This window comes from Notamacropus eugenii, chromosome 2 (genome assembly GCF_028372415.1).
Source record: "Notamacropus eugenii isolate mMacEug1 chromosome 2, mMacEug1.pri_v2, whole genome shotgun sequence".
Taxonomy (NCBI): Eukaryota; Metazoa; Chordata; class Mammalia; order Diprotodontia; family Macropodidae; genus Notamacropus; species Notamacropus eugenii.
The window spans coordinates 371,118,687-371,145,818 of NC_092873.1; the positions used below are offsets into that span (position 1 = coordinate 371,118,687).

The window sequence follows — 27,132 nt, forward strand, 5'->3', positions numbered from 1 at the left end:
CGCAGCCGTCGCCCTCACTCTGTACACTGCTCATTGGCTCTGATGGGCAGACGCCTTCCCAGGCCTTCAGCCTATCTGGTGGTGACAGAAAAGACGGCATCCAGAGAGAGGAGGCGCGGCGCCCAAGGAAGAGAAAGAACCAATGGGAAATCACAGCGCGTCCCTGCGGCAGCCAATGAGTAGGCAGCAATGGAAGGACGGGCGTTCCGGAAACCGGAAATGAGGTTGGTCCGTCGCCTACCGGCTGCGCCATGAGAGGCGGGGTTTTAAGAGCCACTTCTAGAAGCTTTTACCCTGCCTGGTAGCTCGTCGCGCGCGTTTTCTACGCTTTTGTGTCTCACCTTTTCCGCCCCCACCCGTAGCTGTAGCGACTGAGATTAATGGAGTGTGGCATGGAAAAGAAGGAGCTCAGGAGTTCCACCTGGGAGATGGAGGCCCGAGGCCCAAGTCCCACAGAGGAGCACGGCCTCTTCCCTCCCTGGGGACCTGAGCCTTCTCTCTTCCCCAGCCTCGTGTGCGGGTCCTCTCGGAGGATTTCTGCCCCGGCCCTCCTCCCCGGCCAGGCCTCTGCTGACCACTCACCTCACCCCCCGCCTCCGAGCGTCGCTCTTTCCCTCCCCCTCCCGCTCTTCCTCTACTCTTCGCCCCCTCGATACTCCCCCACCCTCCTTCCCATTCTGTGTCCCCTCTCCTTCCTCTTCCCCCCGCTTTGCCCCTTCACCCCTCTCCTGTCCCTCCCTTAGCTCACCCCCTCAAGGTCTCCTCCCCACCCTGTTCCCTCCGCTAGGTGGCGCAGTGGCTAGAGCCTTGAGCCCGAAGTCCAGAAGACCCGAGTTCAAAGGTAGCCCCAGACACTCACTAGCCTGGGCCAGGCTCACTGTAAAATGGGCTAATAGCACCTGCCCGGAAGGGTTGTTTGAGGATCCCATGGGATGCTTCTTTAACATAAGAAAAAAACCGCTTAGCCCTGGCACGAAATCAGTGCTCGTTCTCTGCCAATCCCGGTCCTTCCCTCCACTTACTCTTTCATCTTTTAGCCCCAACGCTGCCCAGCTGAGCTAGGCTGGCAGATACCCAGTGTAAGAAATGGGAGATTCTGGTGGCAGCTCCCAAACTGCACTCCAGACCCAGGCAGGGGGTCCTGACCCGCAAGCTTTATCCCAGCCTAACCCGGGCCACCCCCCTGATCAGGATATTTTTTTTAGCGGGGGGTGGGGCTAGGAGGAGGGGAAAGGAAGAATTGTGAGCCAGGCTCCCGAGGTGTGTGCCTCTGCAGTGGAGCCTGGCACTGAGCCTTCTCTATAATGGGTAGAGCTTGATCCTGCACAAAGTACTGCCTAGGACCCCGAACCTTCCCACCTAAATATGTGTCATTATAACAAGTAATGTGCATTCCTCCATGCGTCACTGTAGTGTGGCGATGACCTTGACTCCTTGAAGATTAGCCCCCTCTGGCGGGATTTTAGGTATGACTTGGTGATCAGCAGAGAGAAGTTCATCTCTTTTCTGAACTTGGTCACTAAGTGATCGATTTTTTTCAGTCCTAGCAACTTGGAAAAAGTACCCAAGCCAGAAAGTGATTGTTCACAAATGTCTAAGAGATACCCACCGGGATGAAATCATAAAACTTTGAAGTAATGTGATTACTAAAAAATGCTTGTACATTCCTGTTTCCCTCAAGTGACATACCCTTGACTTCCTACTTCTGGTCCTAGCCCTATTCCCATCCTTCTACTCACTGGGAGAAAAAAAGAGTAGGTCATCCAAATTCCCAGCCAATCTTCAGTCTGCTGCCTGAAAAAGCTGGGGATCTCAGCTAGGAAATGGAGAGTACAGTTTTGGGAGCCAAGGTCAGATTCCGATTCGTTAGACTTTATTTCTTTTGAGTCTCTAGGGAGGCAGCAGGGACATAAGGCGAAGTGGCAGTAGCTTGAGGGGCCAGAGCAGATCAAGAGCTGGGAAGGGCCAGGAGAAAGAGGAGGAGACATACATCCAAGGCAAGGGAACTAACTAGTTCTTCTCTTTCTTCTGTCTCTGAATTTTATACAGCATCTCCTGCATCCTTCGCAACTGAAATAGACAAGCACATTGATCTGAGCCCCTGCACTAGATATCAGTAGCTCCTCAAAGTTTTGCTTCCTCAAAGTAGATCCTTCATGGCAAGTTTAGAAGCAATCTTGTCCAACAATTCTCAGAGGTCAGTACCCAAAACCTTTTCAAGGGGTCTGTGAGGTTTCAAAACTATTTTGATAATATTAAGATGTTTTAATTTTCAAATAGGGTAAATATTAATAGATATAATTCACAAAAACGTGTGCTATTTGAAGGAAGGGGGCCCAATCATTTTAAGGAATCCTAAGACCAAAAATATTTATCTAGTCCAACCCCTTCATAGAACTCTAATTAGCAGTTTCCCTCATTTTCATGGCAACACCCACCCACCCCCACCCCCATGCATAAAGGACCCTGACCGAAATTTTATTTGGGAAAGTCACTGCTAGGGAGTAGAACTTGGAGTTCAAGGAGGGGATCTGATAGTATCCTATTTTAACTATCTTTGCTAGGGCTCAACTGTTTTTGTACTCTTGAAGGATTGCCAAGTACTGTTGAGCCTTCTAAATGTAAGCATTTTGGGGTAATCCCTCGTTGCAGAGGCCTAATTTTGGTTCTCACACATGAGGTAAAAGCCATAGCAAAAAATTTATCAGAGATGGTACAGATCACGAACCCTTCCACTATTCCCATGACATTTGGCATTGGTTTGGGAGAAAATAGTGTTAAAGTCCCCTGACCAGGCAGAGGACTTGGAGTGCCTTGGACTGCAACCCAACCCCATGGTTCCATCCCGCTCTTACCTCCTCATCTTTCTCCCGGAGCAGCTTCTCAGTCTCTACATCAATCCCAGGCAGGAATGCTGGGATGGGGAAGTCAGTAACACTCTCCCGAGTCAGCTTGCTGAGAGGTCGGGGGAAATGGGTGCCAGTGAGGGCATGGAGATCCCAGGTCCCTGCCTGGATTCGGCCCTAGGGCCTGATGGAGCAGGTGTGGAGGGCCTGCTCCCATCCACACCTGCCAACAGCTCTGCTTGGGCTCCTGGGGTTGGCTCTTCCCGTCCCATCTGCCCTCCCCCCGGGCCCCCTTCCTGGCCATACTTGCGATTTCTTTCCTTCACCACCATTCGAGTCATGCTCTGGATGCATTGGGCCCGATAGTTCTCATAATGTATTTCCCTTGTCACATCCTTAAGATCCTGCATATGGGTGCGTACCAGCATAGTCCTCAGCTTCACAAAGTCGCAATGCCCTGGATTTTCCACTGCAGAGCAAAGCTGGGAATGAGTCTAGGTTGAATCTGGAGGTGGAGGGGCGGGGGGGCGGGGTGCAGAAGGGGGTTGGAAGGGGCATGGCAGGCAGGCAACTAAGGGCCAGAAAGTACCCTCCCTTCCCTGGCCACATAAAACTCAAGAGTTTTACCTTCTACAATACCCCAGGGATAGAGCCGTCCCCGAACACGCCGCCCTTTGGCCTCCACCACAGTGTTGCTACCGATGACAGCAAAAGGGATACTGTCCTGGAAGAAGGCAGGGTTCCCATCAGTGCCTACCAAACCTGCTCTCCTCTGAAGCCTCACCTGCCCTTCTGACCAGAGTGCTTTAATCCCCAAGTGTGCTGGTACACCCAGCCTCTAATATGATCTTGAGTCTTTGCCAGGGGTGTGCTGGAGCCAGTTCTTACTGGCTGGCGAGAGCCAATTGTTAGATTTTCAGTTCAGTCGTTTTTAGTCATGTCCCACCCTTTGTGACCCCATTTGGAATTTTCTTGGTAAAGATACTGAAGTAGTTTGCCATTTCCTTCTCCAGCTCATTTTACAGATAAGGAAACTGAGGCAAAGAGTGACTTGCCCAGTATCATGGAGCTAGTAAGTGTCTAGAGCCAGATTTGAACTCAGGAAGATGAAGCTTTCTGACTCCAGGCCTGGCACACTATCCGCTGCACCACCTATCTGCACATTTATACCTCAGAAATTAGCAAATGCTACAAATTGGGGTTTCATCTATTATTTTGTGGATTTTCTAAACTTAAAGTAATGGAGAAAGTGTTAATAATACAGATTAAATTTAAAAGTGTGTCTGTGTACATTCCACTCCCCCCATTCCCACCCCCAAAGCCAGTTGTTTAACATTTACCAGCATATCACTAGTCCTTCCCCACCCCAACTGTTCATCCTACTCCTCAGCCCAGGAGAAATGGGATGGACTAACCAGAGTGAAGGAAGAAAGGGAACTTCTTAGTAGGGAGGGAGGTGCCTAGGCTAGCTACACTCATCTCAAGGGTCTCCACCTTCAAGGCCTGGTCCTGTAACTTGAATTCCTCATCTTCATCAGAGTCACAGGCTGGGAATTGGTAGATCTGGATTCCAAAGTGTTCAATTTCCTCTCGAATCTGAGGAAGAACACAAGTTGGGGGGATAAGGAGATGGAATGGCATGGTTCCCAGAATCTGTACCTTCCTCCTTATCCATCCCATTCACCAGTGCTCCACCATCTGCCTCACCTTTCGTTTCTTGTGCTCTACTTCACTGGGTGTCAGCGTGTCAGCCTTGGCCAAGATGGGCACAATGTTGACTCGATGATGCAGGGCCCTCATAAACTCCACATCTAATGGTCGGAGCCTGGGGAGTGGGGAGGAGAGAAGTTGCTCCTGGACCGACAGTTGTGCTACAGCTCTCTCCACTCCCAACATCCCAGCCCTGAGAGACTCAGAAAGTACTCAGTGATCCCAGACAGAGGAAACTTACCCATGACCAAAGGGAGAGATGAAGTAGAGGCAGCAGTGCACCCTGTTATCCTGAATGTTCTTACGGTTGAGGCCGCTTTCATCCCGGAAATACTGTTCAAACTGCTGGTCAATGTAATCTGCTACTGGCTTCCAACTGGGACAGGGTTGCATAGACAGAAGCATGGAGACCTCATGAACACTCATTGGTTCATGCTTTTAACAAACATGTATTAAATGACTACTGTGTACAGAGCATGATGTTCATACTATATGTGTACCCTGAGGCTGATGGGGGCTATACTGAGTGGTAGGTAGCCCAGGGTCCTACCCTATGACTTAAAGCAACAAGTACCATTTTTGTTCCCTTGTATTCTGCTTGCAACTTATTTTATTGGTTCTCATTAAGAAGCAAGCAGTGTGGTGAACAGAGGACCAGCCTTGGAGTCAAAGAGATTTGGTTTCAAGAACTACCACTTACACATACTACCTGTGCAAGGCAAGTACTTAGTCTCAAACTAGCCTAGATAACTCTAAGGCTATAGGCTGTAGATTAGTAGCTAATCTGTATTGGTAGAAGGAGTTTCCACACTAAAAACAACCTACATCAATGAGATGATGGGTATGGAGAAAATAATTTCATGATCTTGGATAAAAACCTCAATCTAGAGCTGGGCACGTAGTAGGTATTTGCTATATATGGTTCTTGTTTGAAGAGGGTAGGCAAGGAAAAGGAAGAGGAGGAGGAAACTGAACTGTCATAGAAATACACCATTGAAGAGCCCCCAAGCCCAGGTGAGCCCTGAGCTATGTTCAATTAAAAACATTAGTGGCATGTTCATCCCCACCTTCATGCCTTTGTTCTGACTATTCTCTCTGCCCTATATCCTCCTTTTCCTCAATCCAAAACAACAGCTGACACTTGAAAGACATTTTAAGATTTGGTTTACAGAGCATTTGACATACGTGATATCCCAGGATCCACACCACCCTGTAAAATAGGTAATCCAAGTATTAATGTCTCCATTTTACAGAGGAGGGAACAGAACAAGGTCAGGTGACTTGTCCAGGGTCAGAGTGCCAAAGGGGGCCTTTGGGCACAGGTCAGCCCATAGTCCAGGTCTGACTTGTCATCACACTGACCACCCTCCAAAGCCCAGGTCAAGTGGCACTTCCTCCTAGCCTAATTTAGCCTGAAGGATTCCCAACCCTCCACCACCCTTTAAATTCTTCTAGTACTCAGGACACAAACCCTCAATTTGGCACTTAATTATATGCAATTTTGTACTATTTTCTGGTGGTCTCATTTTTGTGTTGTGGTCATAGAATCTAGAGTTGGAAGGGACCTTAAATATTATTCAGTCCAACCCCATCATTTTACAAATGAAAAAACTGAAGACCAGAGAAATCAGGTGCCAGAATCACAGGATTTCAGAGTTGGAAGGGACCTTAATAGACATCTAATCCAACTCATGCTCAAAATGAATCCCATCATGACACACCAGATAGGTCATTCCAGCTGCTGCAGCCTTTTGAAGGCCTCCAGTGAGACCCTCCTCTACTTGCTAAAGCAAACCATTTCATTTTGGAGCAGCTCTATTTCTTAGGAAGTTTTTCCTGATTTCAAGACTGCATTTTCCTCTCTGCTACTTCTACCCATTGTTCCTGGTTCTGACCTCTGGCAGAAAAGAGACCAAGTCTAATTCCTCTTTCACATGCAGCCCCTCATCAGCTAGCATGTCCCTCATGAGTCTTTTATGCTCTAGACTAAACATTCCCAGTGCCTTTTATATATGACATGCACTCAAAGCCTTTCACCATCCTTGTTTCCTTCTTCTGGACACTCTCCAGCTTATCCACATGATCCTCACATTCCAGATGTGGTCTGGCCTTCCGTAGGTCACACTAGCAGCAAAAGGCAGAGCAAGGATTGACTTTGGAGTCCTCCAACTCTCATTCTCCCAAGCCCACTCACTTTTCCTTGTCTTCCCAAATAAACTGTTGCTCTTCGTATCTCTGTACCACTCATTAGCCTGGTCCTAGTGCAGTACAACAGGGTATAATATGTTCTCAGAAAATGCTTTTTGATTGATTTGAGAGAAGAAAAGTGAGAGGACGTAGGGATGCTCCTAAATAGAAGGAGAAGGGGGATGGCTTTGGGACACATAGACAGGTAGGACAGTAATCTGTACAGAGCCAGAGCTTTCAAGAAAGTTCCAAAGCCTAGCGTGTTGTGACACATTCATTGAACTCAGAAAGGCTATTATGTAGCTTAAATAATGTATGTAATGCACTCTGTACTTTAAAACACTGCATGGATGCTATCTATTATTGATGGTTCTCTGCACACTTGTTGGAAGACATTGCCCTACAGCAGGAAGAGATAAGTATGGCTACATGGTATAGTGAAAAGAATGCCAGATTTAGAATCTGGAAAGACTTGAATCTGTATCCAATGTCTGACACTAGCCGTGTCACTACAGGCAAGCCATTCAACTCCTCCATGCCTCAGGTTCCTCATCTGTAAAATGAGGATAATAAACCTTATAGAGTCTACTTTTTATGATTGTTGAAATGATCACATAGCATAGTATATGTAAAGTATGTTATAATCCCTAAAACACTATATAAAAGTCATTTGATAATATATCATCAACATAATACATACCCAACACTGGGCTATGGGGGAACACAATCTCTGACAGAGCTTCCAGAGTAAGTGGAAAAACAAACTGCATAGCTGTGAAACTTAATAATTAGCAATAATCAACCAGTCTATCAACAAATATATTTCACACATACCCTGTAGCCCAGGGCAAATTATTTAACCTCTTTAGTGCTCTAGGCAACTCTCCAAGGTACAGGTTGCAATAAAAGTGCTGACTTCTATCTGTAGAGGGAGTTTTCTTACCAGTAAGTTCCCTATACCAGCAAAGTCACATGTTCCCTGTCTATCCTTCCCCTATTCCTATGCCTATGTGCTACGCATTGTCTAGGCACTGGGGATACAAATTTTTAAGATGGAACAATTCCTTTCCTCAATTTGCTTAAAGACAGGACATGTTGGGCAGTAGGAGCTTAGAGTAGCAAAGATTATTTGAGGTTGGGGAGGGAGGAGTATGTGTGTAAAATTTAGGGTCCATGAGTGTGTGAAAATATATATACATATATACACATACACATATATACACACATATATAGTATATACATATATGTAAATATATATCATACCCACATATTCCTTCACTTCCATAACTGTGATTATTACACAAGTCTTTGAAGTACCTGGAAAAACCAAGGATAGGCAAGGTGCATATATGGCATGGTCCTTACTCAGAAATCTTCAGTAGCTCTCTATTTCCTTTAGAATCAAATACAAACTTCCAAGTCTACTATTTTAAATCCCTTTATACTCTACCTGAAACCTACCATTCCAAACTTATTTTATATTACTTCCTTTCACAAACTCCTGCCTCCATTCCTAGAGTGCAATCCCCCTTTCCCAAGGCCTCTTAGAATTGTCTTCTTTTAAGACAGGTTGGTACTGCCTCCTCCATGAGCCTCCTTTGATTCTGAAGTTGTTCATATTCTCTTTCCTCCTCAAATTACTTTGGATTTATGTGTCAATGAACATGGATTTTAGTTGTTATCGTTGTATCTTTCAGCAGAAGGTAAGCCCCTTAAGAGAAGGGATGTTATTTTCTTTATTTCCTCAATGGATTCAGTTCCTGGTTCACAGTGTCCTTTTCTTCTTCAACTCCTGTCTTCTAACTTCTATTGATGCTCCCTCAAATGCTCCAATTTATCTGTTCCATAGCTTGCTCAATTACCATGTTCTATTCCTCCATTCCACTTAAGCTATATAGAGATGGTCATACCTTGATCTTGCCATCACTTTGCCATTCACCTCTCTGTTTATGAACTTTGAAATTCCTTTATTTGATCATAATCTTTTATCATCCTATCTTCTGCTATATCTTCTGATCCCTAATCCTGTTCTTTGCCCTGATTGTGACCTCCACTCCCTTTAGTTCTTTTCTAGCTGTCATTCCTTCACTGGCTTCCCTACAGCTGGTGGCAAAGGAGATAGAAAGCTGGACCTGGAATTAGAAATATCTGAGTTCTGGTCAAGTCACTTAACCTCTGCCTACTTCAAGTTCCTCAACTGTAAAATGGGGATCATAATGGCATTATCTCAAAGAGTGGTTTTGAGGATCAAATGAGATATGTTTTAAAGAAAAGTACCTGTCACATATTGGGTGCTATGTACATGCTCATTCCTTTCCCCTTCCCCCTATCTCACCCTTTGATGAGCCAGCTTAACTCTACATTATCCTCTGCTCTTGAATCCTTTGCCCCTTTGTCCTATCTGATTGTCATGCCAAGCTCCAACCTTGGATATCTTCCACTAGCCTGTGAAACAGAGTTGGAGGAGATCATGAAACCATGCTGATGGTCCCACTGCAAATTTATGTTGTCTACATGACCAGTGTGGAAATATGTTTAACATGATGCACATGTATAACCTATATCAGATTGCTTGTCCTCTTGGGTGGGGACAAGGGAGGGAGAAAAATTTGGAAATCAAAATCTTATAAAAAATGAATGTTGAAAACTATCTTTACATGTAACTGGAAAAAATAAAATTTATGTTTTCAATCTTAAAAAATTTGTTTTCTAATCTTATTGAAACTTCACTGCAGCAAGGCAAGCATTCTGTTTCTCCCTAATTGTGTTACTACCCCACTATCCAAAGCAGCTCTTCCTAACCTTCTCAACTCTCCTCAAGCCTCTTGTTGCACAACCTCCTTCACTTCCTCCCTGGCTGAGGACCATTCTTCATATTTCACCCCAAAAAATCAAGGCCATTCTTGAAGAGCTTTTCCTTCTCCCCTGCTCCTCATCTATCATTTTTCAGACATCTTCTAGTACTATCTCCTTCCTTCACTCTGATCTTATGTAAGGATACCAAAGCCAACTTCTCTACATGTACCCTTGATCCCATCTCCTCTCATCTTCTCCAGAAGATTACCACCATCTCCAACCCCATGCTCTCTCATCTTCAGTCTCTCATTCTATTGGCTCCTTCCCTGCTACCTGTAAACATACCCATGTCTCCTCCAACTTTGAAAAAACCTAACTTTATCCATCCTTGCTTACAATGATCTCATATATCCCTGTGTTTGAGGGGTATGGGGTGTTCAAGAGAACTAGCACCTCTGGTGTGAGGACTTGCTGAGCCCTTTTCAGGGCTGCTCATCCACCTTTGGTGTCCACCTGATTCTCCCGACTGACACCTGTGGCCCCAAAAACTGTAAACTCTCAGCAGATGGCTAAACCAGGTTGAGAGTAACCAATAGGACTCAAACCTTTCGGTGAGTTAGGGGAATGTCTACCACTACTATGTGAAGACTTTCCCTGGCAGAATGGGTAGATGACAACAATTTGTTCCAATGGCCATGAAGGTGGCTGAGGGAGAGGAGAGGGGAATGAGAAGGAGAGAAGAGAATGAAAGAACAGGAAAGAAGAGCTCATTTTAAAAGGTAATGAAACGTGTTAACATTGATCAGACACTGAAAATGCCGAGGTCATCCACTGTATCCCAACCGCTAGTTGTCTTGACTTTCATCCTGCCAATGGACTCCGGTGACTCAGGGAGGGATAGCAGCTGCAGACTGTACAACTCTGCCTCACTTCAATCACACACAAGACAGAACATCAGCCCGTGATGTTATTGGTTCTCCTCAAAAACATTTCTACCTTCACAATGCTTGTATGCACTTCTTTCTTTCCACTCAAGCTGCCCTCCTGGTGCAGGCCCTAATTACCTCTCATTTGCACTATTACAAAAGTCCTCTGACTGGTCTCCTTGCCTTCAACTCTCTCTCTAATGTACTCTGTCCTCCACTCAGCTACCACTGTGGTTTTTCTTGTTCAGTGAACTTCAGCTCCCTATTACACCAAGGATCAGGTTTTCCTAAACTAGTGCCTTCCTACCTTTCCAGTCTTCGTATATTTCTTTCCTCCCTTCCCCAAACCCCATAATCCAGCTAAACATATCCACTTATAGTTCCTTTAAAGTGGTGTTCCATCCTCTATCTCTAAGCCCTGGCACAAGTTCTCCCACATGCCAGGAATCTCTCTTTGCCTCCACCTGTTCGTTTCCCTCGTTTCTCTTCAAGACAGCTCAGATCTCACTTTCTGCAGCAGGCCTTTCTAGCTGCTAGTACGTTCCCTTCTCAGATTACCTTCTGTCTGCTCTGAACATGGCCTCTATGTACCTAGTTATTTACATGTTTGCTTCCTCCTGTGATCCTTGAAGGTAGGGGCTGTTTCTGCCTTTCATTGTATTCCCAGTATCCAGCATGGCGGTGGCCTCATGCTTAGTAGGTGCATGTTAACTGATTTCTATCCCCAAGACCTAACACAGTGACATGTATGTAGTAACACATAATAAATGTTTATTGAATTTAGTTGGAGCATAGCCTCATTTGCAAAATTTTGCTTCAGGGCCTGGAATTTAAAGAGATTAATACCCAGTCCTTTTTCTTGACCACTCCCTTTTCTACCACCACCCCCACCCCCCAACTCACAGTTATTGTTCAATTGAGACAGTATGGCACAGTAGAGAGAATGACAGACCTGGAATTGGGAGACACCTGAATTCAACTTCTGGCTCTGACATTTACTAGCTGAGTGATCTTGGGCAAGTCACTTTAATTTATCTGAGCCTCTGAAAAAGGGAGATGAAATAATTGCACTGCCTAACACACAGGGATGCTTTGAGGATATAATTTTTGTGAATCTCCAAACATCATAACAAAGACATATGAGCTGCATGTGTGTCCCAACCGAGAGACACAAGGCCTGAGACACAGAGTTGCCTGAGACCTACCCTTTAGTCAGACCCATTTCCCTCTTCCTCCTGGATCCCATTCCCTCCCATCTTCCCTCCTCCCTACCACCTCACCCTTAGCAAGAAGATTGGGGGTGGGGAGATAAGATCGCTCAGTGAGAGCTGTACCACTCAGTGTTGTTCACAGCATCTCCAAAACCTGGTGTGTCCACGACCGTGAGCTTCAGCTTGACACCTTTCTCCTCGATGTCCATGGTATGTTTAGTGATCTCCACTGTTTGCATGATCCGTTCTGGAGAAGGGGAAAACTGAGGCCCAAGCAGGGGCGGGGAGATGTACCCCAAATCACATGGGCCTCATCTGGACCAAAATCCAGGTGTCCAGCCTCACTGCCCAGACCTCCTCACCCTCCTCCATTCTCACCCTTATCTGGGTGCCTTTTCTATGGGAACCAGCAAGCTGCATGATTCCCAACACAGGAAATGCCGGTGGCTGTTGGCTCCAGCCCCAGCCTCTTCTCTGCTCCAGGATTCTCTCTGGATTCCTGGAATCCTTAGGGGGTCAGAGACCCATTTAAGAGCACATGACTCTGGCCCCTGCCCCCTCTCTACTGCCCTACTAAGAACTGTTAGACTGGGCAGGGGTCATCACAGAGAAGTCTCAATTCCAAGGAACTGGAGAAGTCAGGACATGGAGGGGAGACCTCTACTCATGGAAGTTCTGCAAGGGCACTAGTTTTCTGAGAAAAAGGGGGAGGTCTGTTCCCCTCCCTCGATACATCTAGCTAACCCACTCACTCCCCTTTGCTCACCTTCAGAATTCAATAATCTTCTGTCCCGGTACATGTCAGTGAGGAAGAGGCTGTTGATAAGGGTGGATTTGCCCAGTCCAGACTCTCCTGGTGGAGAGAGAGAATGAAGACACCCAATTAGGTATGGGGAACAGGAAAGAGACTTCTTCCTAAACTAAGCATATGGTGGGGTAGGGATAGAATGGAAGGGAGCTGGCAATATTTCTTCTCCCTCCTATTCTGACCAAAAGGTTAAAGCCAAAAAATTAGAATTCATCTAATCCACCTCACTTACTTACAGGGGAAGAAGCTAAGGCCCCCGAAAGAGCGAATGACTTGCCTGAAGTCATCTAGGTATTTGGGCAGCAGAACTAGAACCCAAGCATCCTTCTACCTGTTTTAGGGTTCCCTGCACCATATTGTCCCCAATCCACAACTCTTCAACTACTTGTCTGATGTATCCCCTTCTTTCCCCCACCCCCAGCAACTTTACTGCCAATAATTTAGAGCAAATGTGGCTTTTGTTGCTCTCTTGGTATCCCTACTCCTCTTTCCCCATGGAAGACTCCCTAGTCCCTACCATACCTGCCACCATGAGGGTGAAGTCAAAGCCCTTTTTCATAGACTTTCGATGAACCTGATTGGGGAGAGTGGCAAACCCCACATACTCCTTATCATCCTGTCAGAGAGGAAGTACAGTCTGGTTAGAGAAGGGCATAGCAGGATGCCCTGGACCCAGATGTAACCTCCTGTCATTCACCCACAGCCCTGGAAAGCACATTGGACCCAGAGACTCCAGGCCAGGGTCACTCCTGCCAGCCTGTCCTCCTGGCCCTATTGACTCTTACTGGGTGGCCCAACTTTATTGATCCCAGAGAATAATGAAGGACCTGTTGAGGACATCATGATAGAGAATCTTACTAGGGACAGAAAATCCCCACTCTCCCTTAAACTCTTTTATATCCATCTACACACTATTCCCTCCCATATCTCTCTTAGCCTTTCTTAAGGGGGAATGGAAATGGTCTACCTCTGAGGAGTCATAAGGGTCCAGCTTGCCCCAGGGGCTTCGAGGCCTGCTGGAGGTGCTCAGCATGCTTGATGAAGAGATGCAGAGGTGAGCCTGGTTTTCTGACTGGATCCGAGAGGAGGTCCTGGACTCCTTGATCTCAGAGTCTTCATAGGGATCCAGGATGGCAGGGAGGCGTAGTTGGGGAGGACAGATTGCCTCAGGATGGGGGACATCACCCCCAGGGAACTCTTTTACAAACACAGCCAGCTCCGCCTCTTCTGTGTCCTCTAGGAAATGCTTAATCTGGTGGGGTAGGGGAAGGATGAGGGGACAGGAAAGTAAAGAAGCGTTGAAAGATAGGTGGGAAGAAAGTAAGGAGAGGAGAAAGGAATGAGGAGAGAAGAGAATGAAAGAACAGGAAAGAAGAGCTCATTTTAAAAGGTAATGAAACGTGTTAACAAAGACAAAGAAAGTAGGAGTTCCTCACCATACTTACCTTCCCTCCAGCCTCAGCCCTGTTCAAGGCTACCCTCTCCTGGACAAATCCTCTTCCTCCTCCTCCTTACACACCTATAACCTTTACATCTCACCATGGTGTTGATGCCTGCCTGGCATTCTGAGGCACAGCAGAATCATGGGAATCTATTCATAGGAATTTACTCTTCCTGCCTCCCCCCACCACACACACACCAGAATACCAAGCAGAACTAATTCTTTAGGGGGTTGAGAGGCACTGGACATGGCTGAACCCAAGTACCATCCTAAAGGCCTGAGTTAGACTCAACTAGGGAATTAGCAGGAGGGACATGATAACTAGGAGCAGCCAGTGAGTAGAGAAGAGATGATTGTAAGCACAGGGAGTGAATAGGACTAAGTTCTCTAGGGATCAGGAAAGGAGTAGAATGATCTTGGTTTGGATGAGGGTCTTCCTGGTGAGATGGGAGAGAGCAAGCTGGGTCAGTTAAGTTCCCCTGCTCCTGGGCTGCTGGCTTTGGGAAGGAACTGGGCTAGGAACACAGAATTTTTCCTGGGAATAAAAGTTTCCACCAACCATATGAAACCCCCAGGAATTTCAGTCTCCATTCCCAGGCACATTAATTCCCAGAAATCCGAAGAAGCATAGAGTGGGAGTAATTCAAGTCAATACGCAAGAGGTAAATGCTGCATTGGGCTACAGAGGGGGAGAGGGGCTGCAATGAGAAGGGGAAGATATAAGAAAGTTGAGGAAAAGAAGAGGGAGGGGCTGCAAGATTCCCTCCCAGTGGGAGAAGGAACTTGGTGAAGGCTGATGAAGCAATCCTGCCTTTAGCTGTGCTGCTAATCCTATTTATTTAGGATGGACATCACTGATGGTGGCTAACCACCCAATCTTTTCATTCTACCCTTAACCAAACTCTAGCTGGTGCCAGGTGGGGAGCTCAGGACTAGAGAGTATTCTCCTGTGAATGGCACTGCCACAGTGAGGCACCTTCTCTGCAGTCAGATATTCAGGGAATGTGCCCCTGTGGGGAAGGCAGAGAGTGAAGCAGAGCTGGAGTCTCATATGCATAGTCCTGCCCCTAAGTCTCAACCCAGATTGGGGGTGGGCCACATACCCAGCCACCAGCCTTCCCCCTTTCCACACCACCACTGCCCTTCTCCTTTGGTGGGCAGTACCCTCTGCCAGGAGCCTGGTGGTGCTGGGCACAACCCTGCCCTACGATATCCACGTGCCATCCTTGGACAAAGGACAAAGGCCTCTGCGCCCATGTCATCATGGAAACTAACACTTTCAGAGAACCTAAGCAGAGTCTAGAGCCATGGACCTGGAACAGGTAGAGCTGGCACCCAAGAACCCTCCTTCTCCCTGTCCCCCTTTCACACAAGAGAACTGAAGGAGAAAGACCTAGTAAGCCAATTCCCAAACCCCACTGCTTCTCAGTTCTATGCAAGAGGCAAACACAGAAGGAAAGGCCTCCCTGGGCTTGCCAGGCTTAAACCCCTACAACCTGCCTGTTGCTATGGCCACCAGCAACTTTGGGGGAGGGGAGGATAGGAAAACATATGGAACTGTATCCCTAAGGCCATTTCTAACTGGATCTCAGAATATGGGAATTTATTGATAGAAAGTGGCTGACTTGGGGGTAAGACTTGGCCTAAAAAGGCTCTTTCCATCCCTGATGCTTGTGATGCCCCTGGGGGAGGAAGGGGGTGGGGTGGACAGCAAGGTCAGTCTGGCTGGCAGCCCAAAATCCTGGGGAATTTGTCTGAGGACCTCATCCTGTCCTCCCTCACAACTACACTGTGACTGAGCAGTCAACCCTGGTAAAGGGATTAGGGAGAGGATTGCAGGCATGTATATGGCAGAGATGCAGCCAGGTTGCCAGGTCTGACTTCTACCTGGGCTACCAGTCTCAAAGCAGACTCTGTTCCCCAGGAAACTGAATGGGAGGAAAAGTAGCAAGCATTCATTAAGTACCTGCTATGTGCCCAACACTGTGCTTAGCATTTTACAAATAACCTCCTTTGAGACTCACAACAACCCTGTGATGTAGGTGCTTCTGTCCCTATTTCACAGATGAAGAAACTAAAGCAGAAAGAGGTGAAATGACTTGCCCTGGGTCCAGTGTTCTATCCACTGTGTCACCAGCTGCCTCTAGAAAAGGAGATGCCAAGAAAGATGACCAGCTCTGAAGACCCCTAGCAAGGCTGAGGAAGAACCAAGCCCAGAACCTGAGGCCAGGTTTTTTTGGACTGTTTTCTTGTCCCTACCTACTGGGCATCACAGCCTAGCCTGGCTTCCTGTAGGAATGGTGGGTTTGGTAGTGATGAAGAGGTAGGGGAGGCAAGGGACAGCAGTATGATTTGTTCTCTGCCTTGGAAGGAATAATAGACTGGGAGTTCCCCCCAAGGTTAAGCCTCTGGGCTATTTTGCCAGAGTCAATAGCCAAATTATTTTCTAACCCTAACCTCAGTCTTCTCATCTGAAGATTATGAAGAACTGCCATTTATTTAGGGCTTTGAAGTGCTTTTATCTCATCTAAGCTTCCAAACAGCTCTGTGACATAGGTGCTACAGGTATTTATTAGTTTATCTGAAAAATGAAGGGCTTAGACCACATGGCCTCAGAAATCTCTGCCAACTCTAGACCTCGGATCCTCTGATCCCCATCTTACAGATGAGGAAATTGAGACTCAGAAATCAAATGACTTGCCAATGGTCCCATAACTTATAAATGCTGAAGGCAAGATTTGAACCCAAGCCTCTATAGACCCTAAATCCAGGGTGATTTCCGCTATAAAAATGAATGGGGAGGATTATTTGCTAGTCTATTTTCTAGTTCTTCCACATTCACAATCTCTAAGCACCTTGCCAAAACTCTGAACCTATCCTCAGCAGCAGAGTTCCCATCTGATCCCAGCAGAGGTGATCATTCTCCCAGGCTTCAAAGCTCCCTGTCAGCAAGTGCTGAATCTAATTTTATCTTCCGGGCAAGCAAAGTTCCTCACAGACATACCCAGCTGTGTCCCAATGCTCTTATTTGCAATCTGGCTGCCCCTGCTCCTTCCTTTCCCTTTCTTTTTGATCCTTTGCCTCTGGCAGGGTCCAGCAAAGCCTGTGGAATGTCTTTCTCCCTACCCTGCCCTTTTCCCTTTAGTCCCTCAGCCCCACCCCCTCACCCTGCCCCACCCTTCCCTGCCAGCTCTGCACCCCACCCTCCAAGGACTGCCGCAGCAGTATCACTTGGCTCCCCTGCAGTCTCCTTTTCTGATTGGCCACCCCACGATGCTCTGCCTCCTGTTTATCCCTGGTGGGCACAGCACAAGCTTCTTGAGTCCTGCTGGCAGCACTAGTTTGTCTCAGATCAGTCTTGAGCATTACCCATCCTAGGGCTCTCAGGTCCAGACAAAGTGCCTGCCACTGCAGGAAGTGATAAAATCTCCTACCTCACACCCTCCTCCTTAGCCCTTCTCTCTGAACAGATTTTAGCCTACATGAAACACCAAACCTGCTCCTAAATTCCCTCCCTTCCTTTTTGCTCCTGTTCTAGTGTTCCCCTAATTTCAGATGCCTAATATACAACAACCAAAGAGGTATAGGTAGGCTGCCCCAATCCCTAATCATAGGCTGAGAAGCCAGGGGGACAACTGACTGTCTTCCCTGGTGATGCCTTGTGCCTTCTCAGCAGAGAAGTGTCTCCTACAAAGCTTCTCTTCCCAAAGACCGGTTTTCTTTAGAGAGGGAATTCTTAATCTTGGATCCATGAATCTGTTTTTATTGTTTAATATTTGATAACTATATTTCAACATGATTAGTTTCCTTTGTAATCCTACATAGTTTATCTTGGGTATTTAAAAAACATTATTTTGATAAGGGGTCCCTAGGTTCCACCAGACTGCCAAAGAGGAACAAAGAGTCCAAAGCACTCCTGCTTGGAGAATCCACTCTGGGATCTCCCAGTCCCTGGGCTACAGTGATGCTTAGGGCATGATGCCAGGCCTATCTTCTTCTGCATGGACAGCTGGGTGTGGGAAGAGGAGAGGTAAGAAGAGGAGGAATTTGCCTTGGCTAGCTGCTAGATCCTTTCCCTCTGGGAAGTCCTTAAGCCTGGGGAAACCAAAGCATAAGGTCAGACAGAACTGCCAGCTACTTCCAGAGCTATAAATGAGATGGGAAATGGAAAGAAAAGCCTGGAAGATATGGGTTTCCAGTACAGCAATTAACTGTCCCATGTGAGTTTTTGTGCAGGTCTTAATGTCAAGGCCTGATTTTTTTTTTCTAGATGTGAAATGGGCTTCTCCTTCTCTCAGAGGGAATGTAAGGAGATAAAGCCAAAGATACATCTAGAAGAGGAAAGGTGTCACCCCAAGCCACGGGTGGTTGTTAATAGTCTGTGACCTTCGTTTTTTTCACTGACAAAGCCCTGGGTAATCTTCCCCACAGATTCCTAAATTCCCATTTCACAAGGAAGGGGAAAGATATTCTTTACATACTGCCTAAGCTGAAGCAGTGAAGCAAGGTGATGGAGGAACCCTCCAACTGTGAAGATAAAATGCTTCCTGGAAATTTTTAGGCCAAATCTTGAGGGGCTAAAAGGCTTCATTAGAGCTCTCCATACCCCCACCCCTACTCCAGTCTCTCTCACTGGCTGGGAACTGAACTGGGTTGGAAGGGCCAGGACCTGAAATGAACTGAACCCAGTGTGTGGCCAAGAACGATGCCCCCCCCCCTTCCCCCCAGCCCCTGCCAGGCTTAGAATCCAGGACAATCAATGTTCCCCTAGGGTTCCCATCACAGGGACAATCAATCTGTCTGTCACTCTCACAGGGACAACAGGAGGAAGGGAAAGGACACTACTTTGCCATTGCCAGGGCCTCCACTGATCAAAGGAAGGTCATAGGGTTGAGGGAGCCTTCCGGGCCAAACCATGAAAAAACTTGACAGCCCATTCCAGGGTCCCAGAAAATGATTATTCTCTCCAGACCTGGGAGCTCCTGATTCAATGAGGCTCTCAGTGCCCTTCTGGAGGATGCCTACAGTCCATATCCTGCTGTCAGGAGCTGGCTCCCAGTCCTGCTGCAAACCCTGTACTTAGCCATTGGCTCATTCCTTATCCCTCCCAAACAACTTGGGAGGGGGGAGATTGTCAAAAGGAGACAAAAAAGGAGGGAATATATGTGCTTTCTAGGCTTGGAAGAAGCAGCTAGAACCCTGAAAAGCACCCAGAGGAGCTGGACTTGCTTTAACCATCAGTTAACCTTACCCCTCTTCCCTCCAAAGAGTGTTTTCTGGGAAGAGAGTTTGGGTAAAAAAGTCCAGAGAAGAAGGTTGGTGCTATAGCACAAACTGGGCTGGTTCCAGGGTCAGCTTAGAGGGGAGAGGTTATATTTTTCTTCCCCAAGAGATCTAGGCTATAGAAATTAAGTTTACGAACATAACCCAGTAAATTGACCATCATCTGTCTAGAAGGGAAAGAACCAGCACTTTATGAAGTCTATGGAAGAGATGGGGAAAGGGGGAGGGGGTGCTGGGAATTTCTGGTCTGAGTGGGGACAAGGATATATTTTTCCTTCCTTTCAAGAGAGAAGGGTGGGGAGCTAGGGCAAAGAGATCATGGGATTTAGACAAGGACCCTAGATATCATCAAGTCTAACGACCTCACTTTACAGGAGGTAATCAGGGTGGCCTGAGAGGTACAATTGACTTGTCACAGAGACAAGTAATTAGTAAAGCCAGCATTTGGACCTAGGTCCTCTGACTCCAAATTAATCAGTCCTTCCAGCACCCATCTTTGTAAGATAGGTAGTGTGGCCTCAGAAAGAACATTGGATCTGGAATTAAGGGGAACTGAAGCTCAGTTTCCTCTTCTGTAAAATGGGAGCAATGGTATTTGTACTCCCAGGATTATTGAGAGGAGAGCTATGAAAAACTGTAGAGTATTATATAATTGTTGTTCATAGATTTCCATTGACTATACCTGAGAAAGGGTCACAGAGTTAGAGCTGGAAGGGACCAGAGAGGTCAAATTTCAGCATTTTACAGATGAGGAAACTGAGGCTCAAAGAGGTGCCAGGATTTGCCCAAGATTACACAGGTACCAGGAGGCCTCTTTTCTTCCCACCCCCACTTCCACCCCTGCCAGCCTAAAGCTCCTAAGCTGGTCATCACTGACATGCTTCCCCTCCCCCAGCATTCTCATCTCCGATTAGCCCAGACAGACCCTCTCCCAGCTTAGGTAACTCCAGGCCTCTTTTTCTCCTCGCCCTGCTAAACCCCAGGGTTTCCATAGTCAGCACTGCCCAGTCACCCTTTCTCCTCCCTTCCCGTCGGAATGGAACTGGTCAGCACTCATTAGGGGTTCAGGTGGGAGGCAGCCAGGGAGGAAGAAACTTGAGAAAGATAGCGCCGTGAGCCAGGGCCCCGCGGCAGGATGCCACCCTGGCACTGCTCATGCCCACGGCAGGCTGGGCCCCGCATCCCGGCAGAGCTCCACCAGTCTCCACTAAGCTGCCCCAGGCAATGGACCCCCAGTCCAAGCCAGCCCAGCTCAGCCTAACACAGTCCAAACCAGCCCAGAGCTTAGCCGCCTTACCATGGCCGCAGCCCGGGCCGGGCCGGCTCCTTCTGGACAGCACCCGAGCTTTCGCGGCTGTAGCTGCGCTGCCTGCCTGCCTGCTCGCTTGCCTGCAGACCGACCTGCGCATCGCCAGCCCCCCCACCCGTCTCCCGCCGCCCCGAGTGCGGACCGGCTGGAGGAGGAGCCAGTCGAGCCGGGTGGGCGGGATAAACCGGCCCCGAGGAGGGGCCCTGCAGCCCAGAGCTCCCAGAGAAACCCCAAGCGGTGGCCTGGGGGCGGCCCTTGTCCTGGAGAGGGGCTGAGTCTGCGGCCTAGGGGCGGAGCAGGGGTCTGGGGTTGCCAGATCGGGTCCTAGCATTGAGATCTAGAAGGGGCTTTGATGACAGCTCCAACTCCCTCATTTTACAGAGGAGGAAACTGAGGTCCAACAAAAGAAAGGTGATTTACCCGAAGTCGCACAGCCGTCAAAGAAGCGAGTGGAATCCAGGCATTGACTCCATCCCCAGAAGTCTTTGCACATCCAGATTCCCTTGTGAACTGAAAGGCCCTCCAAGCCTTTCCTTGCACCATAGAAAGTTATCAATACAATGAAACCGAAAAGTAGGTGAATGTTGAATATATTCCCTTCTCATCCCCTCCCTTCCCCCAAAGAAACAATTATCAACACGCAGATTTTACCCCTCCCCTGCCTAGAAGGACAGAGGTCTCCCCTTCTTCAAATAAAGATTTTCCAAAGCAGAGGACTAAAAAAAGGATCTGGACAGTTGCCCTCAATGGTGAGGTCTCCTGTAAGAAACCTAGTTACTGGGGATTTGCTTCTTAACCACCAGGGGATCAATTTCTTCTTCCCTTGGGACCTCTGGAAGTGTGTGGAGAAGATCCTCAGGAAAAGATTGTCTTATTAACCAGGGTTAAAACAGCTGGTTACTGAACTAAGCCCCCTCATTCACACTGCTGCCCCTGGAGCCCCAGAAATGCAGGTGAGCTGCAATGGGGACAGCTGCTATACTGGCTTCGCAAACATTTAAGTCCCAAAGGGATCAGAGCAGCCACCAGGGAGGACCTCATGAAGGAGGGAGATAGGTTGCCTGAAAGACGTTCCTGGGTCTAGCAGGCAAAGGTTAGGCCCTTGGGTTCTTTCCTCAGGGAGGGAGGTAAACCCTAGATGGGAGAGTGTTGCTCCTCTTCCCTGGCAGCTCTCCTCCTGGTGGCAGATTGACTGTCTAGAAGAGCTGAACCTATCACACTATCATCCCTCCCCCCACTAACCCCAAAGGCTGGCCAGTGCTGAGACCTAGTGTTACAGCTCTGACTATGACACTGAGAGCTGAGGGACTTTTCCTACATCCTCATAACCTGGGAGGGGAGAAGGGAGTTGACAAGAGGTAGGCAATGCACCTTAGCAGATGGCAGCCAGAGAGGCCAGAGGAGTGAGCAGCAGGAGGAGGGTTCATGGGGAGCAAAAGCACGGGGCCATGCAAAGGATAGGGATGAGGTCTGGAAACATGTCCAGGAAGACAGAGGGCTGAATGGTGTGGTCGAAATCTCACTGGAATACGAATCAGATGACCTGAAGTCCAGTCCCAGCTTAGATACTTTATTAACAACGTGATCATGGGCAAATGATCTGGACAACAAGCCCCTTTCCTGACCTGGAAAATGGGATAACACTACTTGCATCGCAGGGCTGGATCTATGAGTATCAAATGATACGATTTGTGGAAAAGTGCTTTGTCAGCTATAAGCCATTTTTCCCCCTGACCTGGACAGGCAGCTTCATTGTGGAAATTCCCTCTACTGACATAGATCAGCAATTTATATCACTTACAGACTTTGAGATTGCTTGAAACACAAAGATGTTACACAAAGATAGCTAGCCCATGATCACATAGCTGGTATGTGTCCATGGCATGCCTCTAAGACTGGCTTTATCCCCTGTACCATCCTCTCTCTCTCTCTCTGCAAATCACTAAATGCATAAAAAGGAGTCTCCCCTACACCCCATAGAGGCATGCTATTGGGCAGATCACTTGGCCTTCCAAAGCCTCAGTTTTCTTCATCTTTAAAATGGAGGTTAAAACAAAACATAAGAAACTAAGAGCCAAAAGACACTTTAGAAATCACTAAGTCTAGCCTCCTCATTTTACAGATAAGGAAGCTAAGAATTATACTAACATAATAATTGTTTGTAGCAACATTGATTTAGAAATCACCTAATCCAACCTGTCATTTTATAAATGAGGGAATTGAGACCCAAAGAGAAGTGACTGGCCCAAGGTCATTTGCCAAGGCAGTCAGTAGAAGAGCCACTTAACCAGGTCCTCTGATTCCCAATCCAAAACTCTTTCCACTGTATCACATGACTCCCCCGAGGATGAAATGAGATAATGTCTATGAAAGGATTTTGTAGCCATAGAGTGCTTTGGAAAAAGGAAACTGCCATTATTGTCCTATGTGGCTTCATTGAAGCAGGTCCTGTGGGTACTCTTAAAAGACATTAATGGCTTCAAGCTCAGCGATATGGAGACTCAGAAACCTCTGATACAAAAGCAAGGCAGGGTTAGAGGTCCAGGCATAATAGAGCAAGTGAAAGCCATAGGGAGAAAAGAATGACTGGTGTTCTCCCAGCTATCTGAAGAAGAAAGAAAAGTCTAGTTCTGCCACCTCTAAGGAATAGTCCCAAGAAATTGGGAGAATGGGGAGAAAATCCAGGGTTAGGAGCCCAGGAACTTGACCAGGACGAGAAGAAACCTCATGACATGGAAAGGTAAGGCTCAGACACTGGGGGGGAAGAAACTAAAGTGGCTGATTGAATTGTGGGAGACCAGCAGGATCACAGATTCCACCAAGGAAGATACCTTAGAAATCACCTAAATCAACCCCTTCCTTTGGCAGATGAGGAGCTCAAGACCCAGAGACATTAAATAACCAGGCCAAGGTCACACAGGTGGGAAATAGCAGAGTTGGGATTACAGCTCAGCTCCAAATCCAGTGTTCTTTCTATTGTCCTGAACTGATTACTGTTTGTTTTAATAAGAAATGATTAATATGAGGAATTCAAAGAAAAATGAGGTTTGTTAGGAAGTGGAGCAAAGCAAAGAAAGCAGAACCAGGGAACAATATATTAAGTGACTGGAGTCTCTGAAGCAAAAGAACACTGAAAGAAAAGTGAACTGAAGTCATTACAATGACCAAGCCATTCTGACCCCGACAAAGGATGAAGAAGCATCTTCCTCTTTTTCAGGTGACAGTTGTGAGTAAGGAGTGCTGCCTACACTGTCAGATAGAATTAGTGTGTTGGTTAGTTCTAATGGTTTTTGTTTCTTTGTTTCAACCCTTTGTTTCAAGGGTTTAGTTGGGAATGGGAGATATATCTGGGAATGACTGAAAGAACCAGCAAAAAGCATCAATGAAAAGAAGGCAGGAAGGAAAATGGGAAGGAAATAAGGAGGGAAAGAAGATGAGAGGGAGGAAAAAAAGGAAAGAAGAAAGGAAGGAAGGAAAGAAGAAAGGGAGGGAGGAAAGATGGAAAGGAAAGAAGATGGAAAGAAGGAAAGAAATATGAGAAGGAAAGAAAGGGAAGGAAGGAAAGAAGAAAAGAAGAAGAGAGGGAGAAAGGAGAGGAAAGAGGGAAGAAAGGATGAAAGTCAAAGCCTAGGACTCCCCAGGGGAGCTGGAGCCAAAGAAGAAGCATTGAGGTGTTAACCTGAATAACCTGCAAAGTCAAAATCCTTGAGAAGCAATGAAATTAAAGTCTGTCTGAAGGCCACAGGAAAGGAAGCAGCAGCTGCTCCCAGGCCTGAATTTTAAGCCCTGGGATGCACAAAGCCCACTTTTAGTCAGCTGGCTGCCGGCCTCAGAGAGATTTCAGATCATCATATAAAAATACCTCCAAGCACTTCCACCTGGTAGCTGGCACAGACAGTGTGGGACCAGTCTCCACAGTTGCTGAGCCAGGGGTGGGGGTAGGGCAAGAGAAGCACACTGTGTAGTGGGGAGGCCTTTCTTATAGGAGATGGACCCTCTCATAAGATCTTCCTTTTCTTCCCCCTCTCTCCTCTTAACCCTGGGCCAAAGTCCAAAATTAGACACAGAAACCTCTCAGAGAACAAGTGAATAAGTTACGCTTGTTAGTTCCCAGCTGTGCCCGGTATCCTGCTCTCTGCCACGGTGAGCACCTGCTGCCCAAGGCCTGGATGAGGCCATGTGTTCAATCGTACCCTGGACCTGGGCTGGCTTATGAGAAAGCTGAAGCCCTGAAGGGTGACAATTACCCTGTGAGTCCAAACCTCCTGAAGAAGGAATCCCGGGGCCTCAGCAGCCACAGCTTATTTTCCAATCCCACCCAAATTCCCACTGAGACTAACAAGTCACATATGACCTTTGTCTGGAAGCTCTGCTGTAATATAATGTGTAGTGTAAGATCTTGAGAGGACTGGTGTAAAAGCCTCCTAATCTGGCCTCCATATCCCTTCACTATCTTTCACCCAGAGGCCTGAAGAGTCTGTATTGCTTAAAAATCTTCAGTGGTTCCCTACGGAAGACTAGAGGACAAAATGCAAACCCTTTATTCAGGCTTAAGTCCCTCCAGGATCTTGCTTCATCTACCTTGCCAGCTTTATTTCCTAGTACTTTGTTTCTGATCTTGCCCTCCTCTTTTCTTTCCTCCATACACACCATCCCCCTTCTCTAGAACAGACTCCTTTTACATCTTTGGCTGTTGAAAGTCTTCAAGACCCTGCTTACGTGCCAATTTCTCCACATACTGGATACCTTCTCCTCCCTTGACTCCAGAGACACACCACTCTCATGTTTCCTACTTCTCTAACCAAACTTCTGTCTCCCTGAATGGCCCTTTGTCTTCTCCATGCTTTACCGTGGATGTTCCCCAAGGGTCTGTCCTTAACTATCTCCCTTAACAATCTCATTCAATGTCATGGTTTTGACTCCTACTTTTCTGCAGATGAGTTCCAAAGTTCTATCTCTAATCTTAACCTGCCTTCTAAGATCCCAGATTACAAATCCAACTGCATACAGGACAGTTGGATATCCATCTGAATTGTCACTGGCATCTCAAATGCAACATGTCCAAAACTGGGTTAATTATTTTCTCCCTGAAACCTAGTCCTCACTCTGGTATCATTATTTCTGCCTATGGCACCACATTTCACACAGTCTCTCATGCATTAAACCGCGGAATTATCTTTGACTTTTTCCTCTTCCTCACCTCTCATGTCCAATCATTTACCAAACCCTGTCCTTTCCACCTCTGAGAAATTTCTGGCATCTATATCAGAGGTGTGCTGGTAAATGTTTAACACTGTCTCTCAGATAACAATAACAACAACAATTTATATGCAGGGACATATTTTTAAATTTAAACCACATTATTAACATTTTCTTCATCCCTTCATTAAGTCTAAACAACGAACAAAACTATAAATCAAGCTCTGATTTCTAACATTTTCTAATTTCCCAGGTGTGAATCATCACACTGAAAAGACAACAATTAGATCCCAATGCTGAGTTGAGCTGACTCCATCAGACTCTGGTTATTCTCTCCTTTCTATCTCACTAGTACCACACTAGTAACAGGACCTTTGTCATCATTCTCCTGAACCTGTGCAAGTAGTCTCCTTTCTTTTTCCTCCAAGCCAGCCTTCTTCTAGCTGACATCCTTCTCTGCCACCCAGTCCATCTTTCTTGGGAATTGATCTGGTCATGTGACTTCAGAGGCTCCCTATTGCTTTCTGAGATAAAATTCAAACTCCTTTGTCTATCATTCAAAGCTCCCCACAATATGGTGCTGCACTTCACTTCTAGCGTTATCTCAAACTACCCTTACCATGCACTCTCTACTCCAGCCAACATCAGTTGCTCTCTCTCTCTGCCCCCATGAACATGCCAAGTATTCACCTCTATATCTTTTTGTTCTATTGTTCCCTATGCCTATCTCACTTAGTTCAGTTCTTGGCACATAGTAGGTATTTGTTGATTTGACTGGCCTCTGTCTCCTCTTTCCCACCCATTTACAGATTACAGCATCACAGGTTCTCAGAATTGGAAAGGACCTCAGATGCCAACTAGTTCAACCTGTCCCTGAAGCACTCTCTATACCATCCTCAAAAAGTGGTCATCCAGTCACAGCTCAAAGATTGCTAATCAGGGAGGAAGGTACTACCCCCTGAAGCTACTTTTGCCATCTCTAATTGTAAGATTTCTCTTATCCTGAGCCTAACACCACTGAAACACCACCTCCTCCATGAAACTTTTCCTAATCTTCACATTTGACAAAGAATTCAGAAAAGAATTTCTAGTCCAACCCCCTCATTTTACAGATCACTGAGCTCAGAGAAATGATTTACCCAATGTCATGTGGGTATAGTGACAGAACAAAGGTTCAAACCTAGTCTTCTGACTTCCAATCCAGTGCTCTTACCACCCACACAATGAACCTTCCTTTTCAGATGCCATATAACACTTGATTCTGCACCTCTTTAATACCTTTAGCAAATAATTGTGCCTGTGATAGTTTAAGGATGGAGCGGAGGGGGAAGAATTGATTTACTCAATGTGACCCCTTCCCCCCAGAAAGTAAGTGATAAGATGCCCAATCAATCAATTCAATCATAGACCTGAGAT

At 46.8% G+C, this 27,132-nt stretch overlaps 1 protein-coding gene and 1 long non-coding RNA gene across 6 annotated transcripts in view; one reads left to right on the plus strand and one right to left on the minus strand.

Moving 5' to 3' along the window:
- The window catches only part of LOC140528740 (uncharacterized), a 5,101-nt gene extending 760 nt beyond the window's left edge, over positions 1–4,341 (plus strand). The window contains exons 2-3 of one of the 2 annotated variants that reach the window (XR_011975286.1): positions 51–2,197; positions 3,860–4,341. This is a non-coding gene — a long non-coding RNA (uncharacterized lncRNA). Of the gene's footprint in view, positions 1–50; positions 2,198–2,564; positions 2,876–3,859 lie in introns of those variants that run through there. The other variant, XR_011975287.1, reaches the window with a different exon arrangement.
- SEPTIN4 (septin 4) overlaps positions 1,852–27,132 on the minus strand; it is a 50,056-nt gene continuing 24,775 nt past the window's right edge. For 2 of the 4 annotated variants that reach the window (XM_072646843.1, XM_072646842.1), the window contains 11 exons: positions 13,452–13,736; positions 13,007–13,100; positions 12,443–12,529; positions 11,800–11,923; positions 4,798–4,932; positions 4,554–4,671; positions 4,341–4,442; positions 3,474–3,570; positions 3,153–3,315; positions 2,856–2,955; positions 1,852–2,070 (listed from right to left, as the gene is read on the minus strand). In XM_072646843.1, the coding sequence (XP_072502944.1) occupies positions 2,011–2,070; positions 2,856–2,955; positions 3,153–3,315; positions 3,474–3,570; positions 4,341–4,442; positions 4,554–4,671; positions 4,798–4,932; positions 11,800–11,923; positions 12,443–12,529; positions 13,007–13,100; positions 13,452–13,736 (1,365 nt within the window). In that variant the 3' untranslated portion in view covers positions 1,852–2,010. Of the gene's footprint in view, positions 2,071–2,855; positions 3,316–3,473; positions 3,571–4,340; positions 4,443–4,553; positions 4,672–4,797; positions 4,933–11,799; positions 11,924–12,442; positions 12,530–13,006; positions 13,101–13,451; positions 13,737–20,505; positions 20,832–27,132 lie in introns of those variants that run through there. The other 2 variants (XM_072646841.1, XR_011975285.1) reach the window with 2 other exon arrangements.